We start from the raw sequence: 22754 nt of genomic DNA, 5'->3' as shown, positions 1-22754 counted from the left end.
GTACAGTGAACTCATTGTCATGTTCAAGAAAGCAGTCTGAGATGATTCGCGCTTTATGACATGATGCGTTATCCTGCTGGAAGTAGCCATCAGAAGATGGGTACACTGTGGTCATAAAGGGATGGACATGGTCAGCAACAATACTCAGGTGGACTGTGGCGACACAATGCTCAATTGGTACTAATGGGCCCAAAGTGTGCCAAGAAAATATCCCCCACACCATTACACCACCACCACCAGCCTGAACCGTTGATACAAGGCAGGATGGATCCCTGCTTTCATGTTGTTGACGCCAAATTCTGACCCTACCATCCGAATGTCGCAGCAGAAATCGAGACACATTTTGGTGAGCCTGTTGCGAATTGTAGCCTCAGTTTCCTGTTCTTAGCTGACAGGAGTGGCACCCGGTGTGGTCTTCTGCTGCTGTAGCCCATCCCCCTCAAGGTTCGACGTGTTGTGCGTTTAGAGATGCTCTTCTGCATACCTCGGTTTGAATCGAGTGGTTATTTGAGTTACTGTTGCCTTTCTATCAGCTCAAACCAGTGGCATCAACAAGGCATTTGCACCCACAGAACTGCCGCTCACTGGATATTTTCTCATTTCGGACCATTCTCTGTAAACCCTAGAGATGGTTGTGCGTGAAAATCCCAGTAGATCAGCAGTTTTTGAAATACTCAGACCAGCCCGTCTGGCACCAACAACCATGCCACGTTCAAAGTCACTTAAATCACCTTTCTTCCCCATTCTGATGCTCGGTTTGAACTGCAGCAGATCGTCTTGACCATGTCTACATGCCTAAATGCATTGAGTTGCTGCCATGTGATTGGCTAATTAGAAATTTGCGTTAACGAGCAGTTGGACAGGTGTACCTAATAAAATGGCCGGTGAGTATATGTTCAATGTGAAGCCTCATCTGCTAATTAACTCAATTCAACAACCTTAATAGGAAACTTTTATTGTTTTCGTTGAACGAGCATGCCTACTTGCTGTGTGTACGTTTTGTACATTGAGTGATGAAGCTAGGTAGATTGATAATAAACTTAACCAATGTGTCTTAAACTGCCGATCAATGGCCTGGAAGGTAGTTCAAGACAACTACCTCCTCAAGAGAGCTGGTTGTCAGGCAGACTCAGGCCCCGCAGGGAGCCATGTACCGCTGCATGCTACCATGCTTCCACTTTAGTCTGGGAGTGAAGCCAGCCAGAGAGCATGCTGGAACAGCTTGTGGCAAATGACTTCAATGAATGTGTGTGACAGATCAAATGAAGCCATGTATTCTGGCTGTATTTGAGTGCCACTTCCAGAGATGTCGAATAAATGCAATGCAATAAATGCACAATAATGAGATTATGTTCACAATGAACATACACTCTTGGAGCCATGATAATCAAATCTAGTTTTAATTGCTATGTTGAGTATCTGACATAGCGATATATAATTGTCAAAAACTAAGGAAAAGCATAATAGGGCTGCATTAAAGGATCACACTGGAGGTACCCATCTAGAACTGAGTGGTGGTAATGCAAAGAAGCAGATAGACAGGCAGTGTTCCTTTTCGGAGAATAGGTGATCGTGGTCCAGCTCCTTGGATTAAGGAGGTTTCTCATTCACTGGGGCTCGCCATCTCCCTCAAGTAGAACTCAATCCAGAATCTATGCATTATGCACTTATGCATTTGCCACCCAGACGGAGTACGCACGGCTGGATCAAGCCCAGCACCTGAATGTCACTGCTTTCAGATTCCGTCAAATAGCACAGCACACAGAAACGGATGATGTGCTCAAAGAGCTGAAGTCAGTGATTCTGACTTCTGTCTATATACTAGACTCAATGTATCTCACAATTCATATAGAAAAGTAGTGTATAATGGAAGGTCACTAACTAATTATACACCAGTGGAGAGAGCAGTGGATTGAGACAAATCCATAAAAATAATATATTTAATGTGAGTAGAGCATCATAACACAGATGGTCACAAAGTACTAATTAATTTGAGAAAATATGTGTATTGCCTCTCCATTACTGCCTTTGTTCTTACCTGTCACAATAAAAGCCCTAGAAAAATAGCCCAGCTGCTTACCAAGATAACTTAAATTACAACAAATTAGCTGTGTGAGTGCGAGAGAGAGAGAGAGAGAGAGAGAGAGAGAGAGAGAGTTTTTTGTGTGGGTGGAAGGCCAGCTAACGGGAGCCTAGTGAGTGCTGAGACTTTATTAGGCCGAATCCAGACCAAGATGACCACAACTGGAACCAACCAGGTCAGGTGCCGAACCATGATTCCCCTACTCTTCCTGTAGCAACCGGCAGCAAGTTTTTCTAGTTTTAATCCATTGATGGACTAGATGCGATTGTTCATTCACGGGATGGAGATATTGTACGCTGTCATCGGATGGACTTTATGGATTTATTATGTCCAGGGCGGACGTAACCAGCAATATGAGCCGGTAAGGACATACTCCCGGGAATGTTTAATGCGATGGGATAATCCAAGCATGGGAAATATTTACATGGACCCGCTTGTAACTAAAGACATTCTAGCCGAGATCTCTACGCACAGGTCTCCTGGAAATTATCGCAAAAGCATTCACAAGGAGAGGAAGCGGGGAAGGAGAGGTGTCGTCAGGCTTCGGCTAAAACGCCAAAAATTACACCGTATTCTGCTCCCTTCCATAACACTCGCAAATGCCCAGTTGCTCAGAAACAAGACTAATGAGCTACAAGAAAATTCTAAATATTTAAACGAATACAGGAACGCCTGTATTATGACCTTTAGTGAGACGTGGCTGTCATCTAAAGACACTGGTACGGATTTGCAGAATCCACGGGAAAATCTCAGGGTGGTGGTGTGTGCGTATACATAAACCGGCGGTGGTGTAATAACTTCACCATCAGGGAATCAATATGCACAGCTGACATCAAACTCCTTTCCATCTCCATTCGCCCATTCTATCTCTCAAGGGAATTTCCCCAGATATTTGTGACTGTAGTATATATACACCCCAAAGCCAACACAAAAACTGCGGCCGATACTATTCGCGAGGTGACTCAAAGACTACAATCTCTTTCCCCGGATGCCCCGTGTCTCCTCATGGGAGACTTTGGACAAGTGCTATGGCTCAATCAAGGAGGCTTACAAAGCCTCCCCTCTACCGCCCCTTGGTTCCTCAGATCACTATGCTATCCATCTCACCCCGGCGTACAGACCCATGCTTAAAAGGGGGAAGTAAAAACTAGAGATTGAGGTCTGGGATGATGAGTCTGTTTCAAAATGACAAGGTTGTTTTGAGTGCACAGATTGGTCTGTATTCTTTGACTCTGGTTTGGATATAGATGAGCTGGTTGACATTGTATGCTGTTATATCTCTGGTCAGAGGAGGTCAGAGCAGAAATCAAGAAAGCTAAATTACAATATAAAAATAAGATCTAGGAAAGACTGGGTAGTAACAACCTGAAGGCAGCATAGGATGGTGTTAAAAGAATGATAGGCTTGCAAAAAACTCAAAACAAATCAGTTCACATCCCAATGTATAAAAGTGACAGTGAGCTATCTGAAGCATTGAACACTTTTTTTCACGTTTTGACATTCATGACTTCTCAGATAAACAAAAGGAACTAGCTGGGGTGCTAGGTCAGGTAAAGTTAACACCCTTATTAATTACACAAGAATATGTAAGGTTGGCATTCAAGAGAAATAATGTAAATAAGAGTCCAGGACCAGATGGGATTACTGGTAGACTGTTAAAGTGCTGTTCAGAACAGCTCTGTGGGGTGTCGCTGACAGAGTCCCCAAGACATGGAAGGAGTCCATCATTGTCCCAGTGGCAAAGTTGAACACTGCAAAGATTTTTAAATGACTTCAGACCAGTGGCACTGACCTCACTGAACCAGCGCCTGAACCAGGTGCTCCAAATCTGTACTCTGCTGACGGTCAACCACATCAGCACATCAACACTAGACAGGGACCCCCCCCTTCAGTGGCGATTTTGGTCTGGAAACTCTTGTGGGGCCATGCAGGAAAATCTTATAATGCAATCCAGAAATACCACATATTACTCTCATACCCTCACAAAGAAAACACAGTAGCAAGTGAGACAGGGGGCCACGGCACCTTTGACGACAAAATTGCGGCTGAATAATGCCATCACACAAACAGTGCCAATCTGACGACATTTTGTCGTTCATCAGCCTGGTTCATCACCCTGCTCTGCAGCCTGAGGCCTTTCCATCCACCCTGCCCTGCAGCCTGCGGCCTGTTCCATCCACCCTGCTCTGCAGCCTGAGGCCTTTCCATCCACCCTGCCCTGCAGCCTGTTCCATCCACCCTGCTCTGCAGCCTGAAGCCTGGTTCATCACCCTGCTCTGCAGCCTGAGGCCTTTCCATCCACCCTGCTCTGCAGCCTGCGGCCTGCTTCATCACCCTGCTCTGCAGCCTGCTTCATCACCCTGCTCTGCAGCCTGCGGCCTGCTTCACCATCCTGCTCTGCAGCTTGAAGCCTGGTTCATCACCCTGCTCTGCAGCCTGCGGCCTGTTCCATCCACCCTGCTCTGCAGCCTGCGGCCTGCTCCATCCACCCTGCTCTGCGATACACCGCTTCCTTGCACGTCGTATTTCTTTCTTGGGACTAGACTCTGTGCAGGTACTATGCATTCTTTATTCACGGTCCTCATCGCTACTGTGACTCTCTTGGTCTTTGGGTTAACCAGCCACCATGGGGAGTGCACATCAGCTATTGTGCTTTCTCCTCCAATTATTCCAAACCCTGAAACCAATAATTTGCTTAGTGAACGAAGTGAACAAGTGCTGATTCATTTTTATATGGATTCTTTTATCTTTGCACAATGGTTATGTCTTGTTTGCACCTCTGTCTTAGAATCAAACTTCATATTGTCTGATAAGTCTCTTGTCATGTTGCATGCTAGACTACACTCCAAAACAGAAACACCTAGCAACCTTGAAATTACTAGGAAAAGATTTCTGTTGTTTATTTTACTTTTGATCTCTGGTATTCAGCCAAACCCTGGTCCTGGTACTGCTATCTGTAACACACCTGCTGAATTTAAGGATAGAACCGGGCTAGGTGTAATCCATTTGAATATTCGTAGTCTGCCATCAAAGATTGATATGCTGCACATCTGGGCAAAATCAACTGATGCAGATGTCATTGTTCTGTCTGAAACGTGGCTTAGCAAATCTTATTCTGACAAAGCCATCTCCATCAAAGGGTATAATGTATTTAGGGCCGACCGCCCCAAGAAAGGGGGCGGGGTTGCAATTTATTGTAAATCAAAATTTAATGTAAATGTCCTGCAGTCCAAATCAATCAGTAAACAGTTTGAGTTCTTGGCCATAAATCTTGAAATTTCAAATGGGTTTTTTATTACTGTTGCGGGCTGTTATAGACCCCCATCAGCTACTGCTGAAGCACTAACTTCTCTGAATCAGCTTTTAGCTGACCTGAATTACAAGGAAATAATATTAACTGGTGATCTAAATTGGGATTGGTTAAATTCTAAATCCGATGCCTTCAAGGATTCCTGTGTTTCATTAAATCTTACACAGCTCATTGAAAGCACCACACACCCTAACTTGAAGTGTCCAGAAAAATCATCTTTAATTGACCTGTTTTTGACTAATGCTCCACACAAGTACTCTATGTCAGGTGTCTTTGCAAATGATATAAGTGACCACTGTGTGATTGCTGCAGTCAGAAATGCCAAAATTCCAAAATCCAAACCTCGTATTTTGATAAAACGTAATATGAAGGCCTTTGTTGAACAGGGGTTCTTCCATGATTTATATAATTTTAACTGGGACCGTATTGAATTGATTGATGATGTAGAGACTGCATGGCAATTCTTCTCTGAGGGTTTCTCTTCCCTGCTTGATAAGCATGCTCCCTTCAGAAGATATAGGGTTAAGGGTAGGGATAATCCCTGGTTCACGCCTGATTTAGCCGATTTACTGCATCATAGAAATCTTGCCTGGGCTAAGGCCAGAAAGACTCAGTCTGAGGCTGATAAACTTATATTTAGGCAACTCAGAAATCGTTTTACCTTTCTTATCAAAAAAGCAAAGTCCAGTTTTTATCTCTCTACAATAACGAAAAATCTAAACGACCCTAAGAAATTTTGGAAAGTGATCAAATCTATCTCAGCCACTGATAATCATAGTGAACTCCCATCCTGTATTGCTAATGACGCTACCACTGTAACTGACAGGGCTACAATACTTGATTGTTTTAATAATCATTTTTCTGCCTCAGGTTCGTTATTTTCTAGGTCTTCTTCCACGATTGCTATGCCTGCCCTTAATCCTGTGTCCTCTGCCCTAGATGTTGGTAACACATCTCTAGGCCATATTTCTGCTGGTCAACCTTCCCTTGTTTTTAGGTTGTTCTCAGTGGAAGAGGTCCTTAGAGCTCTTCTCTCTCTTGACATTACTAAATCTGCAGGCCCAGATCACCTGGAACCATATTTTTTAAAGCTTGCAGCTGATTTTATTGCCAAGCCTCTTCAATATCTTTTTAACCTGTCTATCACTACGAATTGTATTCCTGAAATTTGGAAAGTTGCTTACGTCCTTCCCCTTTTGAAAGGGGGGGACCCTACTTGTTTGAATAATTATCGACCTATCTCCAAGTTGTCCATCCTGTCGAAGGTCCTTGAAGGTCTAGTAAATGACCAGTTGAAGGATTTCCTTCATACTTACAACATTCTCTCTCCATATCAATCCGGCTTCAGGAAACAACACAGCACAATTACGGCCACCCTCAAACTCACCAATGACATAATAGACTGGCTGGATCATAAGAAATTTTGCACAGCTCTTTTTGTTGACCTTTCTAAGGCCTTCGACACAGTCGATCATTCTATTCTGAAGCGACGACTGCTCAACATAGGTTTATCTGAGCAGGCCGTTGGTTGGTTTGATAATTATTTGTCAAATAGAAAACAATGTGTTCACTTTGAAGGCAGTTCATCCAATCTGCTAAATGTTTCTACCGGTGTGCCTCAGGGCTCAGTTCTGGGACCAATTTTGTTTGTTATTTATGTAAATACATTGGGCAGAAACATTCCAAATGCCAAATTTCATTTTTATGCTGATGACACGGTTATCTATTGTTGTGGCTCCACTCTTGCTGAGGCCCTTGGCAACTTACAGATTGCTTTTAACCTTGTGGAAAGTCAGCTCATTGAGCTAAGACTAGTCTTAAACGCTGTCAAAACTAAACTGATGATATTTTCTAATGGCAGGGAAGTACCTGTGTCTCCTCCCAGCATTTCGTCATTACAAGGTTGTGAGATTGAACTTCTGACCTGTTACAAGTATCTCGGCATTTTAATCGATGATCGGCTTTCTTTTATACCACATGTAGAAAACCTGGTAAAAAAATTAAGACTGAAACTGGGATTCTTTTTCCGTCACAGATCTTGTTTTTCTTTTTCTACCAGGAAAAAGTTGGTTGCTGCCACTTTCCTCCCTGTACTTGATTATGGGGACCTCTTGTATATGTATGCCCCTGCAAACTGTCTGCGCTCTCTGGACACCGTGTATCATGGTGCCTTAAGGTTTGTCACTGGATGTAAAGCCCTCACTCACCACTGCACTTTATACGCCCGAGTTGAGTGGCCATCTCTGGCAGCACGCTGCCTTATACATTGGCATATTTTTATTTATAAAGTCATTTTGGGTCTGCTCCCCCTCTATTTATGTAATTATCTCTCCAAATCTCAAAGCAATTACCGCCTACGTTCAAATGAGTTTTATTTATTAAACGTGCCCAAAGTTAACACTGAACTTGGTAAGCACTGTTTTAAGTACGCTGCACCTGCTGCTTGGAATGCACTGCAGAAAACTCTAAAGCTAAAGGAGCTGATCAACCTTGGATCTTTGAAAACTCGTGTGAGAGAAATTGGAGCAGCTTCATACCACACTTGTTCTTGTTTTAATGTGAATCCGAACTTTTAGTCCTGTTGCTTTTATCTTGTGTTGTATTTTATCTGTGTGTTTTGTGATTTCTGTGTCATGTATGTGTAGTAACTTTTCTGCTGCTGTCTTGGCCAGGCTTCCCTTGAAAAAGAGGCCATTGTGTCTCAATGGGACCGACCTGGTTAAATAAAGGCAAAATAAAAAAAAAAAAAATATATATATATTGTCATATCAATAGCACCACCAAATGGCAGTGTTCAAGATCTCACAATATCAAATACTCAAGATCGAAACCACAACGTGACAACAATAAAAACACATCGGCGCACACCCAATACACAGCAATCAATATACAAAGCCAAAACACACAATATACCACAGCCAAACAGCCATTTCAGCACCACAGACAGGTGAACAGCTCCCTCGGGGAGCCCACATGAGGTTGTGTCCCCCCCACATACGCACACACGTATCGCCAGTTACGCATTACAGAAATCCCACTATAATTCAAACAATATGTAAACTACATTATAAATTCCACTTAGAATAAAAATGAATTAGACTCACCGATGAGGATCACTTCTTGAAGAGGAATGACGCTCTGCGGTCCTTCATGTGCGTAAACTTCTCTGTGACCTTGCTGTTAAAATCCAACAGTCCGTGGATGAGTTCACTTTCAATAGAAAGCATCGCCAGGGCGTTCAGTCTCTGCTGTCCCATTGTATTCTGTGTAAAAGTTTTTATTCTCAGATTCAGCGCTGATTTGCAGAAGATTTGCAGAAGTGACACTGTTTCAGACAAGGCCTCCTGCAGGTTGTTTTCATGAATGGACTTGAGTAAAGACAATGTGGTATTGTTGCCATTGCTGAGCTCACTGTGCTGGTAGAAGGACTTCAACTCAGTTTTCAGCTTCACCTTATTGTTTATTGGCCATAGTTTGAAAGCACTTTCCAGTTCAGCCTCTGGAAAGGATTGCACAAACTTGGGGAAAAGTGCAGTCAATGGGCCCTAGTTTCGTAGACCAGGCGCAGTCAGCTTTCAGCGCACCTGCGCCGCGCCGACGGGGTGTGTCCGCCTGGACTTTGCAAGTTTCGTGCACCGCGCAGGCTCGCGCAGGCACACCTCCCGTCTCGCCCACCCGCGCAAGTGGGAAAGAGGGAGGAGAAGAAGGCGTGAGTGGGAGACGAGGAGGAGACGAGGCGTGGACTGGGATTAATACAGCCGATTCAGATCTTCACCAATGAAATTAGCTCCTCTCCTCTCCTTTAATGCGTTAGGGGAGGTTCAGTGCAAGTTCCGTCACTTGACAACCCGATGACAGAAGCAGCGCTGCTGCTCCCACCACACGCATCACGCGCTGTGCGTGCGTATCATAATAATAACAATGCCCATATTATAAAAAACAGGAGAGAGAGAGGGAGATGTTTTGGTCCGAGAGGCTGTGTTTCCGTTACGCGTGCCATCCGCCTTTGATATAAATTCACGTGTTGATTCAATTAGTTGCATTAAATAGTGTTTGTTGTGATTATGTATTGCATTTAAATGTGCCTGGAACTGTGGAAACCTGCCTGTGAGGTCTCGGTGACGTGTGCGCACTGTGCGCAGTCAGCCAAACTTCCACTCCGCCAGCTGTGATTCGCATTGAATGAATGGACTTTATTTACGCCTTGCGCCGAAAGTAGACCAGGTCGGAGCTGGCGAGCTTTCAGCGCAGTCTCGGCGAGGCTTTTTGCCACGAAACTTCCGCTACGCCAAGCTGAATCTGTGACGCCTCCCCCTGCTGCGCCGCCACACCCATCTTGGCGCAGGCGATCCACCAAACTGACAAACTGACGGTGCGCAAGGCTGCGCGGGTCGAAACTTGCATTGCGCCGGCTGCGCCACCCTGCGCCGCCCTGCGCTCCGCCACGAAACTAGGGCCCAATGAGTTTTGCTGCAATCAAATGGTCACTTTTAGCGAACCTGTCCTCCACTTGGCTTAACGTGGTGTCGCAGGCCTCCCTCATGACTGCAGCCGTGTTGGTTGTTTTCCTCCTTTTATTTCCCTCCGCTCCACTTTCTTGCGCAATCACATCAGCTCGTTCCCTGAGACGCCCTACGTTCTTCTGGAAGACGTCCATGGCCCGGTTGATGCCAGCTGCGTCGATGTCTCTTTTTTGCAGTACACTGTATAAAATGTCCACTTCTGGCATGAGCTCAGAAAAAAACTCCAAGAAGTGTAGAAATCTCGGTTCCTGCAGGTGCATGGACAGACCATAGGCCTCGCTGATGGTCACCCTGTCCCATCCCTCTTGTGTGAGAATGTTGTTCAAACACTCCTTTATCTCCTCACGGCGTTCCCACACAGCATTGACTGTCCTGTTTTTGAAGTTCCATCGGCTGGAGGTCTGGGGATGCGCCTATCTGACGTCTCGGCAAGAGCAGCTGTTCTCTTTGGTGAGTTGGAGAAAAATGTGGCGAATGCTGACAAATCAGCAAAAAATACCTTCAGCTCAGAAATTCTTGCTGAGCAGATCTGCTGAAGTATGAGGTTTAGTTGATGTGCGTAACAGTGCACAAAATGCGCATTTGGATAGCGCTCCTTGACAAGAGTCTGAACCCCGCACACACTTCCACTCATAACTGCCGCTCCATCATATGTTTGGGCTATGAGCTTGTTACCCAGGTTCAGGGGCTCAAGAGAAGCTTTTATAGCATTTGATAAACCAGCAGCCGTTTTGTCCTTCACCTCGATAAATTCCCAAAACCTCTCTGTCACGGTTTTGTTTACCATATAGCGCAGCACTATGACCATCTGTGACTTGCAGGACACATCCGTGGTCTCATCAGCCTGCACAGCAACAAACTGTTGAGCAATCTCATCTTTGTAGACACTGTACATGCAATCCAAAAGTTCATTTAGAATTATTGCTGAAGTGCCCTTGAAATAGGGTTGAGCATCGTAGTGGCTCCTCAGCCTGGAGTCTCCCTCGCACATTGTGTCAAAAATGCACCTGAAAATGCCGGGTTTTAACGACCCAGCTGACTCATCATGTCCACACAGGGCAATTTCGCACTTGCCACAAAGTTTTATTCAGGTTTTAATTCTCTCAAGAACATACCTGTTTTCTTCAGTCTGTCGGTTGTGCTGTTCAATGCCACTGTCAAGCTGAGAGGCAACATTTGCTTTCCCTAAAAGACCTAGCTTGATGGCATTATCCACATGAGACGCACAGCTTTCGTGTTTTACCAGCCTTTCTGACAGGTGTTTCAAATCTTTAAATCCAGTGGTTGTCCAGACGGTTTCCCCTCCAAAGAGCAGACATGGAAAGCAGTAGAGCGCCTTTTTTGATGAGCTCCCGGTTAGCCAAGTTTTCCGCTTAAACCACTCCTGGTTGTATGACCGAGTTTTGTCTTTTCCCTCTTGAGTAATGATCAAATCCTCCGGTCGATGTGGTCCCAAACGTTTAATCTCCAACTTCTGCTCAAGTGGTAAAGTGCTAAATCGCACACTAGCCAGGTAGTCAACTCGATTCATCATCATGCAATGAATGAATGAAACGTCAATTTGCTATGTTACTTTACTACGTTAGCCGAGCTAGCAAGACCCGTGCAGTGAGCCCGCCCTTTCTTCAAATCAGCCAATGAGAAGCGCTCTGGGGCCCTGGGTCCAGTATTTCAAAAGTGATCCACTGGATTATCCTGGTCGGATTGGATTAAATCGTGATCTGATCTGAAAACACAGATCCAGAGAATCCCGATCCTGAAGATCAGGATTCAGCTTTGGTAATCCAATCCTCCCTTGAATCCAGATAAAGGGCTGGATTTGGGTATTTCAAAACGTAAGGCAGAGATCTGGATCAGCTTGATACCAAAATTTCAGGATCATTTGGATCCCACCTCAGAGGTGGATTTGACTTGGATTGACAATGTCTCAGCTCCGCTTCTCCTAGATATTGTTACTCAAGATGTTCATTACACTTAATCTAAATTGTCAGTGCATTACTTGAAACAAATTGGAGTAATTTAAGAACATTTAAGGTGTAGCTAGTGTTTGGCTATATGTTTGTGTACAAACTGATTATTTTACTTTATTATGGTATAATGTACGTCAGATTTATTACCTTGTAAATCAAACCATCCACTGCAAAAACAAAGCCAGCGACCGCTAGCCCGCTAGCTGCACACGGAAGTCAATGGAGCAGAGTTAGCTACCGTTAGCACGACCGAGATCGCTACAACCTGGTTTTCAGTACGTGACAATTCATATACACTCAACAAAAATATAAACGCAACACTTTTGTTTTTGCTCCAATTTTTCATGAGATGGACTTAAAGATCTAAAATTAATTCCAGATACACAATATTACCATTTCTCTCAAACATTGTTCACAAATCAGTCTAAATGTGTGATAGTGAGCACTTCTGCTTTGCTGAGATAATCCATCCCACCTCACAGGTGTGCCACATCAAGATGCTGATCTGACATCATGATTAGTGCACAGGTGTGCCTTAGACTGTCCACAATAAAAGGCCACCCTGAAATGTGCATTTTTTTGCTTTATTGGGGGTCTGGGGACTCAGAACCAGTCAGTATCTGGTTTGACCACCATTTGCCTCATGCAGTGCAACACATCTTCTTCGCATAGAGTTTATCAGATTGTCAATTGTGGCCTGTGGAATGTTGGTCCACTCCTCTTCAATGGCTGTGCGAAGTTGCTGGATATTAGTGGGAACTGGTACACGCTGTCGTATACGCCGGTCAAGCACATCCCAAACATGCTCAATGGGTGACATGTCCGGTGAGTATGCTGGCCATGCAAGAACTGGGACATTTTCAGCTTCCAAGAATTGTGTACAGATCCTTGCAACATGGGGCCGTGCATTATCTTGCTGAAACATGAGGTGATGTTCATGGATGTATGGCACAACAATGGGCCTCAGGATCTCATCACGGTATCTCTGTGCATTCAAAATGCCATCAATAAAATGCACCTGTGTTCTTCGTCCATAACAGATGCCTGCCCATACCATAACCCCACTACCACCATGGGCCACTCGATCCACAACATTGACATCAGCAAAGCGCTCACCCACACGACGCCACACACGCTGTCTGCCATCTGCCCTGAACAATGTAAACCGAGATTCATCCGTGAAGAGAACACCTCTCCAACGTGCCAGACGCCATCGAATGTGAGCATTTGCCCACTCAAGTCTGTCGGTCAAGACCCCGATGAGGACGACGAGCATGCAGTTGAGCTTCCCTGAGACGGTTTCTGACAGTTTGTCCAGAAATTGTTTGGTTATGCAAACCAATTGTTTCAGCAGCTGTCTGAGTGGCTGGTCTCAGACGATCTTGGAGGTGAACCTGCTGGATGTGGAGGTCCTGGGCTGGTGTGGTTACACGTGGTCTGCGGTTGTGAGGCCGGTTGGATGTACTGCCATATTCTCTGAAACGCCTTTGGAGACGGCTTATGGTGGAGAAATGAACATTCAATGCACGAGCAACAGATCTGGTTGACATTCCTGCTGTCAGCATGCCAATTGCACGCTCCCTCAATGCTTGTGGCATCTGTGGCATTTTGCTGTGAGACAAAACTGCACATTTCAGAGTGGCCTTTTATTGTGGGCAGTATAAGGTACACCTGTGCACTAATCATGATGTCAGATCAGCATCTTGATGTGGCACACCTGTGAGGTGGGATGGATTATCTCAGCAAAGCAGAAGTGCTCACTATCACACATTTAGACAGATTTGTGAACAATGTTTGAGAGAAATGGTAATATTGTGTATCTGGAATGAATTTTAGATCTTTAAGTCCATCTCATGAAAAATGGGAGCAAAAACAAAAGTGTTGCGTTTATATTTTTGTTGAGTGTATGTTCTGTATGCAGAAGACCTCCGCACCCACTGCACCACAGACTGCAGTGTGCTTGTTTATTCAAAGGTTATTAATATTGAACATGTCATGTGTCCAATATGTGACCACACAGACAGACAGAGCTACTTCACTTTATAGTTAAAAGCAGTTATATTTCAATATTGTTCAAACTGGACGTCTAGCAGCAGCAGCAGCAGCTTTAGTGCCTATCTATATCTAAACATGATTTGTTCAGGTACTGTATTGAGTGTAGGTCACTCGCCTATTGGCAGCACTTACAGCATAACACAGGGCTAGATTTACTAACACATTTGCACCCACTTGAGGTACAATCCTTTCGCAACAAAACATGAAAAACATGTAAAAACATGGAACGGTATTTACAAACGGGCACTTGGGTTAAATCGCAGATCGTGTGCCGCATGAGTGGAAAGAGGCAAGTAGCGCTTTCAATCTGCGCTCGTGGGAGGGTCATGGGGAAAGTGGGTGTTTCCCGCAAAAAGATGGGAGGATACTCTTAAAGCAGGTCTAAACCAGGAACCTGCCACACAAATTGGCATTTTTTAGTGAATGGTTTATCTGAGACTGTTTTTCTAATACTCAGGTATTTTTGTTTTCCTGAGAACACGAGTGGTTGCTGACGTGGATGTCTCAGGTCTAGATGTCTCAGGTCTGCATGTCTCAGGTCTGGTTGTCTCAGGTCTGCATGTCTCAGGTCTGGACGTCTCAGGTCTGCATGTCTCAGGTCTGAATGGTGCAGGTCTGGATGTCTCAGGTCTGGATGTCTCAGGTCTGGACGTCTCAGGTCTGGACGTCTCAGTTCTGGATGTCTCAGGTCTGGATGTCTAAGGTCTGGATGTTTCAGGTCTGGACGTCTCAGGTCTGGATGTCTCAGGTCTGCATGTTTCAAGTCTGAATGGTGCAGGTCTGGAGGTCCTCTGCATCGCTGCAGAGTGATCGTTGGTCTCTTGCTGGTGGCGACATCATTTGGTTTCTGCTCTGACCATTCCATTAACACACAAACCAGTTATTGTATCTGCCCATTATTTCATCTCATTTCACAGTTTTACACATTACTGGACATTAATTTCTGGTGGACCTGACCCGCTTCTCCTCGCCTGTGCCCTGTTGTGTTTCCTTGGTTCGTTATGTGCTTTTCAGTGCTTTCTTTTTGTTTCATGATCTGTGTCAGATACATGCAGGCCCATTCATTGCTTTTAGAGGCGCGCTTTACACTGGAGGGCGGAGTATGCACTGTTTGCCCGGTGGCTGTCAGGTTTGATAAATACAACGCAAAATGAGGAAGCACTGTGTGTGCTGTTTGCGAAATCGCAATAACAAACTGCACTAGTCTTAGTAAATCTACCCCACAATCCCTGTAGTCATGTGTATATGTGAAATTGATTTGAAAAATTGATTCAAATAGTGGTGTCTCCTGTGCAGACAAGCTGTTGCAAATACTATCACTGTCATTTATCTGCATAGTACCGCATTTGTGCTGTGGTATACAATATTATTTGCCAAATTTCAGTAAGTGTCATTACTATTGTCTCATGTGTTATGATCCTCATAACTGATTTGATCATGATTTATCGATGTTTAACATGTAGTAATTATATTTTCCTGCAGGTGTGTTTAAGACAAACAAAAAGAAGGACCCTGAATTTTGTCCCCATACTGTTGTGTGCAGGATCCTGGCCACGGTGGGTGCTGATTTTGATCTAACAACACTGAGGGCGGTGAGAGTACTGCGGCCACTCAAACTGGTTTCCGGCATTCCAAGTAAGTCAATGCAAAGACTTTGCATCTATTCGACAGAGGTAGGCTATGCTAGCATTGCTGCTCAATCAACACACAAAAGGTTGACTTCATCCAGGCAAAAATATGGCAGAGATGTCTTTTGTACTATAGGCAGTCTATGGTTTATACACATACATTTATAGACATAGTTTGGTCTGGTCTCTGTACTAATATGAGGTACTATCGTAGAGCTCTGGCTGACCACAGATGGAAACAATATTTTTTTTCTCCATTAAGCAACGTCAGGACATCATGAAGAGAATCTCAATGCTGATAGGCTTTTGTGACACAATGTAACGCAAATATTTCAATAAAATATTTCAACTTGCGTGTTAATGCAAATGCAATGATGCAAATTTCAAAATTTGTCTCATTCACATTGTGTTGCTCGGTGCTAATTTGCATCTATTTGTGTCCTTGCATTGATTTTGTATGCATTACACTCAAACATTTGTATGTTATGTAATGCCCCCTAGTGTACAGCTGACTACGCCACCCCTTTGAACTTAGTTTGCCTAAACTAATACCAGAGCAAGGGGAACTCTGTCCCAATAATCTGCACAGACACAGGTTCTTAGAAAAGTATAAAAATACAATCTTTATTAATACCTAAGTTGATTGTGTTGTTTCTGGTTGGTCAGCAGGTAAATATCAATAAAATAAATACACAAATAAATAAACACAGGGCATTGCCAAGCGGACGGCACAGGAGCCAGAGAGGCCGTTAAGAAATACCAAATAGAAGGGTTAGGGTTCCAATATCACTCGTGAACACACGGGAACTTCAAGTCACTCTGATAAACTTGATTTAAAGACTTAGGGCCCTAGTTTCGTAGACCAGCGCAGGGCGGCGCAGGGTGGCGCAGCCGGCGCAGTGCAAGTTTCGACCCGCGCAGCCTTGCGCACCGTCAGTTTGGCAGTTTGGTAGATCGCCTGCGCCAAGATGGGTGTGGCGGCGCAGCAGGGGGAGGCGTCACAGATTCAGCTTGGCGTAGCGGAAGTTTCGTGGCAAAAAGCCTCGCCGAGACTGCGCTGAAAGCTCGCCAGCTCCGACCTGGTCTACTTTCGGCGCAAGGCGCAAGGCGTAAATAAAGTCCATTGATTCAATGCGAATCACAGCTGGCGGATCGGAAGTTTGGCGGACCGGCGCGCAGTGCGTACACGTCACCGAGACCTCACAGGCAGGTTTCCACAGTTCCAGGCACATTTAAATGCAATAAATAATCACAACAAACACTATTTAATGCAACTAATTGAATCAACACGTGAATGTATATCTATATAGATTGTCCCGTCACATCTGACGTCAGATCAAAGGCGGATGGCACGCGTAACGGAAACTCAGCCTCTCGGACCAAAACATCTCCCTCTCTCTCTCCTGTTTTTTATAATATGGGCATTTTTATTATTATGATACGCGCGCACAGCGCGTGATGAGCGTTGTGGGAACGCCGGCGCTGCTTCTGTCATCGGGTTGTCAAGTGACGGAACTTACACTGAACCTCCCCTAACGCATTAAAGGAGAGGAGAGGAGCTCATTTGATTGGTGAAGATCTGAATCGGCTGTATTAATCCCAGTCCACGCCTCGTCTCCTCCTCGTCTCCCACTCACGCCTTCTTCTCCTCCCTCTTTCCCACTTGCGCCGGTGGGCGAGACGGGAGGTGTGCCTGCGCGAGCCTGCGCGGTGCACGAAACTTGCAAAGTCCAGGCGGACACACCCCGTCGGCGCGGCGCAGGTGCGCTGAAAGCTGACTGCGCCTGGTCTACGAAACTAGGGCCCTTAGAATTCACACACGGGAACTCGGAAAAGTGCCTTCTAAAAGGATCCCATAGCTACTCTGGCTCCACCACCACCAAGGCCGGCTACACGAAGGGGAGGGGGGCAAACAAAGGAAAAAAAAGAAACCACTCTAGCCTGTGATGTACAATGCACTCTCAATTCAATAACAGTTACGATCAACAGGCTAGAGGAAAACAAACAGAAAACAAACCTACATTTATGCTATGAGCAACACCACAATCATACCGTGTAGAGAACAGCAACCGACAGCTTGTTGTAGCTTAACACGTCTAAAAAAAAACACACAATTAGCATGGGTTAGTCACATTCCATTGTCAATACTAGTTGCAGTCAATACACATTAATCAGGGCAAGGAGAACGTGAGCTACACAACTATGGACATAAATGAAGACATACCTGTCATACACAACACAGTTTGGGAAGGTACTCCACTGCAGCCACCATAGCCAGCGGGACCAGTACACGGGACTGGTTACGTGAACACGGGCTCGTAAGTGCTAGACTGCCACAGTTGGTCAGCGTCTGCTCCCCCCACACACACGCTTAGCATTTCACGACGGCACTCGCATCGTCGCTTCCCCACACCAGCGCCAGCAATAGAGTGACAATGAAACCGGTGTAAGGACCCCAGGTGTCTATATATAAGCCTGCCCTTATGACATTCAGGTGGCCTACTAGATGCCCACTCTACCCCCCAATTAGTGACGTGATTGGCACTGGAAGAGAGCGTGCAGAGAAAAGAAACTAAAGCACCTTAATCCTAACCTGATGCACAGGCTACAGTTATATGACAGATTGGGGGGCTGCACGGTGGTGTAGTGGGTAGCACTGTCGCCTCACAGCAAGAGGGTCCCGGTTTCCATTCCCGGGTCTGGTTCGGGTTCCTTCTGTGTGGAGTTTGCATGTTCTTCCCATGTAAGTGTGGGTTCTCTCCGGGTTCTCCGGCTTCTTCCCACAGTCCAAAGACATGCAGGATGGGGATAGGTTAATTGATGACTCTAAATTGCCCGTAGATGTGAATGTGAGCGTGAATGGTTGTTTGTCTCTATATGCTAGCCCTGTGATAGTCTGGTTACCTGTCTGTCTCTACATGTCAGCCCTGTGATAGACTGGTTACCTGTCTGTCTCTACATGTCAGTTTGAATCAAACGTTTGTCTGTAATTCTTTCATTCATGTATGTGTGAACATTTCAGTTAGGCTTTGACAGCATTACAGTGAACCTTTGTAAATATTTTTGTTTCCACTGTGATTCATTGAACATTAGGTTAGGATTAGTGATCAGTCAATATTTAATACCCTTCTCACTCTCTCTTCTCAAACTGTCAGTAAAGACAAACAAAATCAAATATAATAATTAGGGCTGTGAAATGATTAAAGATCACAGGGTAGTTGTGGATCAATCAAGATCCATTATGATTAATTACCATTTGTAAATGTATCCTAAAAATTCCCATTTTCTCTGAATATTGTTGTGGGAACAGAAATTAAAATGACACAAAGCGTATATGCACCAGAATGTGAAGCCTCCCCAAATAGAGATGCACCGATGCCACTTTTATTTCAGTGCTTAAATTAGTACTGATATGAGTACTTAATAATACCATTACAAACAAACAGAAAACATTCAACTTTATGTTTTTGCGATGCAAACAGACTACCACTACTCCTCTTGGTTGGCGATTACATGAACACTTGTGATTTCGTTGATTATTTGTGTTGTATAAATATTGTGCTTGTGTGAGATACAGGGAAATGTTTGATGTTGGGAGTTTACTGTTTGTTTAGCGTAGATGTGAATGTGAGTGTGAATGGTTGTTTGTCTCTATATGCTAGCCCTGTGATAGTCTGGTTACCTGTCTGTCTCTCCATGTCAGCCCTGTGATAGACTGGTTACCTGTCTGTCTCTACATGTCAGTTTGAATCAAACGTTTGTCTGTAATTCTTTCATTCATGTATGTGTGAACATTTCAGTTAGGCTTTAGGTTAGGTTTGTGTGAGATACAGGGAAATGTTTGATGTTGGGAGTTTACTGTTTGTTTAGCGTGTAGGCGCGCAACCAGCTCTTTGTCTGGTCAGCCGCGATCGTTCCGTGTTTGCATAAAATATAGCGACCGTCCTAACACTTTGTACAACTCCGATTTGGCCAAATATAATTGTCTATAGTGTGGTACCCACTGTTTCAACTTCCATTAATCATTTACCTGTCTATATTGTCCATAAACCGGTTAACCTTCACTCACGCTCACTTCCTGATGTTCTGGCTTCCTCGCAGCCATCCCATTGCGGAAGTGCGCGCCACATAGGGGTAGGTCTTTTACCAGGTCCAACAAGGGGAGGAAGCGGGGCGTTATGTTGTAGGGGTGTTTGTTCTCATAGTCTGTATGTTTAATAGTAATCATGTATATGAGTATTGTATTGTGTGGAATGAGTAATTAGATTGATATTATTTAAAAGGGTTATTGTAATACATCTGTTCACTAAATGTATCCATGATAATATTGAACAATATGTTTAGTGCTTCCCTTACATGGTGGTTTAGCCCTATTTGGCCAATTTGGGCCAATTTGTCTTCATAGATAGGCCTACTTAAAGAGGCTATGTCAGTTGCCCTGGGAGGGCTCGGGGAGAGAAGGTCAGCTCTCCTGCTGTGAGGTAGAGTGGTTTGCCAAAATGTCTATGATGCTATGCTCAGTATGAACACTGAATTTATTTTTGTTTAAAAAATGTTTTTTGTTTCTTTATTATTACTGAAAATGCAAATGACGATCTGAATGGGAAAATAAAATCTCATAATTTTGAAACGTCAAATTCCTCTCCACATCCTTTCCACCTCCAACATCTCGCCCACATTTGGTATTGTGGGCTGGCTGCGCTGGCCGTTCACAGTCTTAAAATAAATAATCAACAGTCCCTAAGCATAAATTCACTGTTTACAGATGCCTGAAAACATACAGTCAGTTTTAAATAAAAATATCTGTACTTTAGTAGCCTATGTATGACTTCCATGAAGGGGACGGGTGTGGAGTACTGCGCTCTTCATCTCCCACTACGACATATAGCATACTGTCACTGTGAGATAACTCTGTTACCCGAGAGGTCCAACTACAGTGCATCTGGAAAGTATTCGCAGCGCTTCACTTTTCCACATTTTGTCATAACCTTATTCCAAAATGTGTTAAAAAAAAAATGTCCTCCACATTCTAGAAACAATACCTGATAATGACAAAGGGAAAAGGTTTGTTTGAAATGTTTGCACCATCAGGACTCTTCCTAGAACTGGCGATCCAAACTGAGCGATCGGAGAGAAGAGTCTTTGTCAGGGAGGTGACCAAGAACCTGATGTTCACTCTGACAGAGCTCCAGTGTCTCCAGTCTGTGGAGAGAGGAGAACCTGCCTGGTCAACGATCTCTGCAGCACTACACCAATCAGAGCTGTATGGTAGTGTGCCCAGACGGAAGCCACTCCTCTGTAAAGGCAGGAACACACCGGCCCAACCGTTGGACGTCTGAAGCGTTTGGAGAGGCTCGGACGAGGTCGGGAACACATATGTTTGTTGTGTACAGCTGCGTCGGAAGCTTTCGGAGCCGCGCGGACGTTGTCTGATCAGACTGAGCATACGAAGTCTGAGGAGGTGGGCTGTTGGACGTCTGAGCCATTGGATACTCTGATTGGCGGTGTGCTAGCGAATCAGAGTATCCAATGGCGGTGTGTGGGCGGGGCGGAAGTGACGATGGTAAACTCCGTATTACTCGTTCCCTACTGAGACGACGTCTTCGTAAAATAATGAGCCCGAGAGCACACAACGCGAGTGTCACCCTAGCCAGAGTCATCTTTCCAGAAATGCCAAGTATTTAGTCCACAAAGGTCTTCTCGAGTCGAACGAATACTGAACCAAGACTGTGTGTGCATTGTTTTTATCTGCACTCCGTTCCGTCATTTCCTGTTTTCCTGTTTTGGAGTACTGGCACGAGACTAGCGCCACCCGCTGTTAGGGAGGCTTATTGCATCTCGCGCAAGCGCAGAACGTACACGCTGCTGTGTTGTCAGAAGCACGTCGAAGCGGTGTGTACAACGCAACTTTTCTGCCGAACGGGTCAGACGAGAGGCACAGAGTGGGCGGAGAGTGGTCAGATAAGGCAGTTGGACGTCTGGGCGGTGTGTGGGGGCCTTAAAAGGCACATGACAGCTGTGGAAGAAAAACTCTTCAGGTCCAATTCTGTGGCTGGTTCAAATGAGGTTTAATCACTGACGGAGAACAAAAGAGAGAAAGCAATATTATATGAGATACAAATAAGAATTGTAAGGTAACACATTTTCTTCTACAATTCCCCATTTTGTCCTATAGGACAACACTAAATACACAAGAAAATGTAATCAACTGAAGTAAGAAAATTACAATACATCAATTCTACACAATTCGTTGAAAACATCATGAAATAATTCTTTAGGTACGTCATGAGTAGTTCGTTGAATCATCATTTTAGTAGTCACAGCTGTAATAATTTTACACATTGCTCTGATACAATGTTACGTCCCGACATGGAACCGGGAGTAACCATTGATGTTAAGGAGTGAAGGAGGAGTGGGAGACGCTTGTCGAACGTAACCGTTGTACAATTTTTATTAAGGAAAAGAGTTAAACAAAAACAAGAACCAAGCTGGGCACCAAACTGAAAACGAGCTTGCCACACAAAACAGGCAGAGGCCGATCTAGAAGGACAAAACAAACAACAAAGGTTAGGGCACTGACCAATCAAAATAGCCAAAAAAAACATGCACCGTAGTCACTCTCCTTTTGAGGCTGAAAGGAGTAAACCAAACGTGCACCGTTGCCACCCTCCTTTTGAGGCTGAAAGGAGTAAACCCTAACACCCGTCGTTGTCACCTATAAAAAATAACAAAAAATATAAAACAGATTATACCAACAAAACAACTAAAAACAAACAAAATACTAGGCTATATTTGTTTCCAATCATTCAAAAGTTTTGCTAATATTGCTGGTGTGCACCTCATCAGTATTGTGTTGAATGCGTGCAATGATAATCTGTCGCATAAGCACAACGTTCAACACCAATCACTGCACAGGTACCACCTTGGGATGCTAAAAAGATTGTCTAAAACTGTAGGCAGGAGGCAAAGACGAGGTTGAAGTCCAAATTATTGAAGTCCTTGTTGGTCATGGAGGAACGCATGAAGTGACAATTTGAAATTCATGTCAGGACCACTTCCGGTGCCTTTAATACACAATTCTAATGGTCCTGGAACTACACTAAGAGGGATGGTATCAGGGGCATCCATGCACGCCTGACACTTGTTTATGGATATTTTGCAGGATAAAGTTCTAATTTCAGATGA

At 44.5% G+C, this 22754-nt stretch overlaps 1 protein-coding gene across 1 annotated transcript in view; it reads left to right on the top strand.

The window, feature by feature from the left end:
- cacna1ba (calcium channel, voltage-dependent, N type, alpha 1B subunit, a) overlaps positions 1–22754 on the top strand; it is a 320635-nt gene that overhangs the window by 35079 nt on the left and 262802 nt on the right. Inside the window, exon 4 of the mRNA XM_084024282.1 lies at positions 15485–15576. Coding sequence (XP_083880408.1) covers positions 15485–15576 — 92 coding nt within the window. The remainder of the gene's footprint in view (positions 1–15484; positions 15577–22754) is intronic.

This window comes from Eutrigla gurnardus (genome assembly GCF_963514095.1).
Source record: "Eutrigla gurnardus genome assembly, chromosome: 13".
In the NCBI taxonomy this organism is placed as follows: domain Eukaryota; kingdom Metazoa; phylum Chordata; class Actinopteri; order Perciformes; family Triglidae; genus Eutrigla; species Eutrigla gurnardus.
This window is presented reverse-complemented; position numbering and strand designations above follow the sequence as displayed.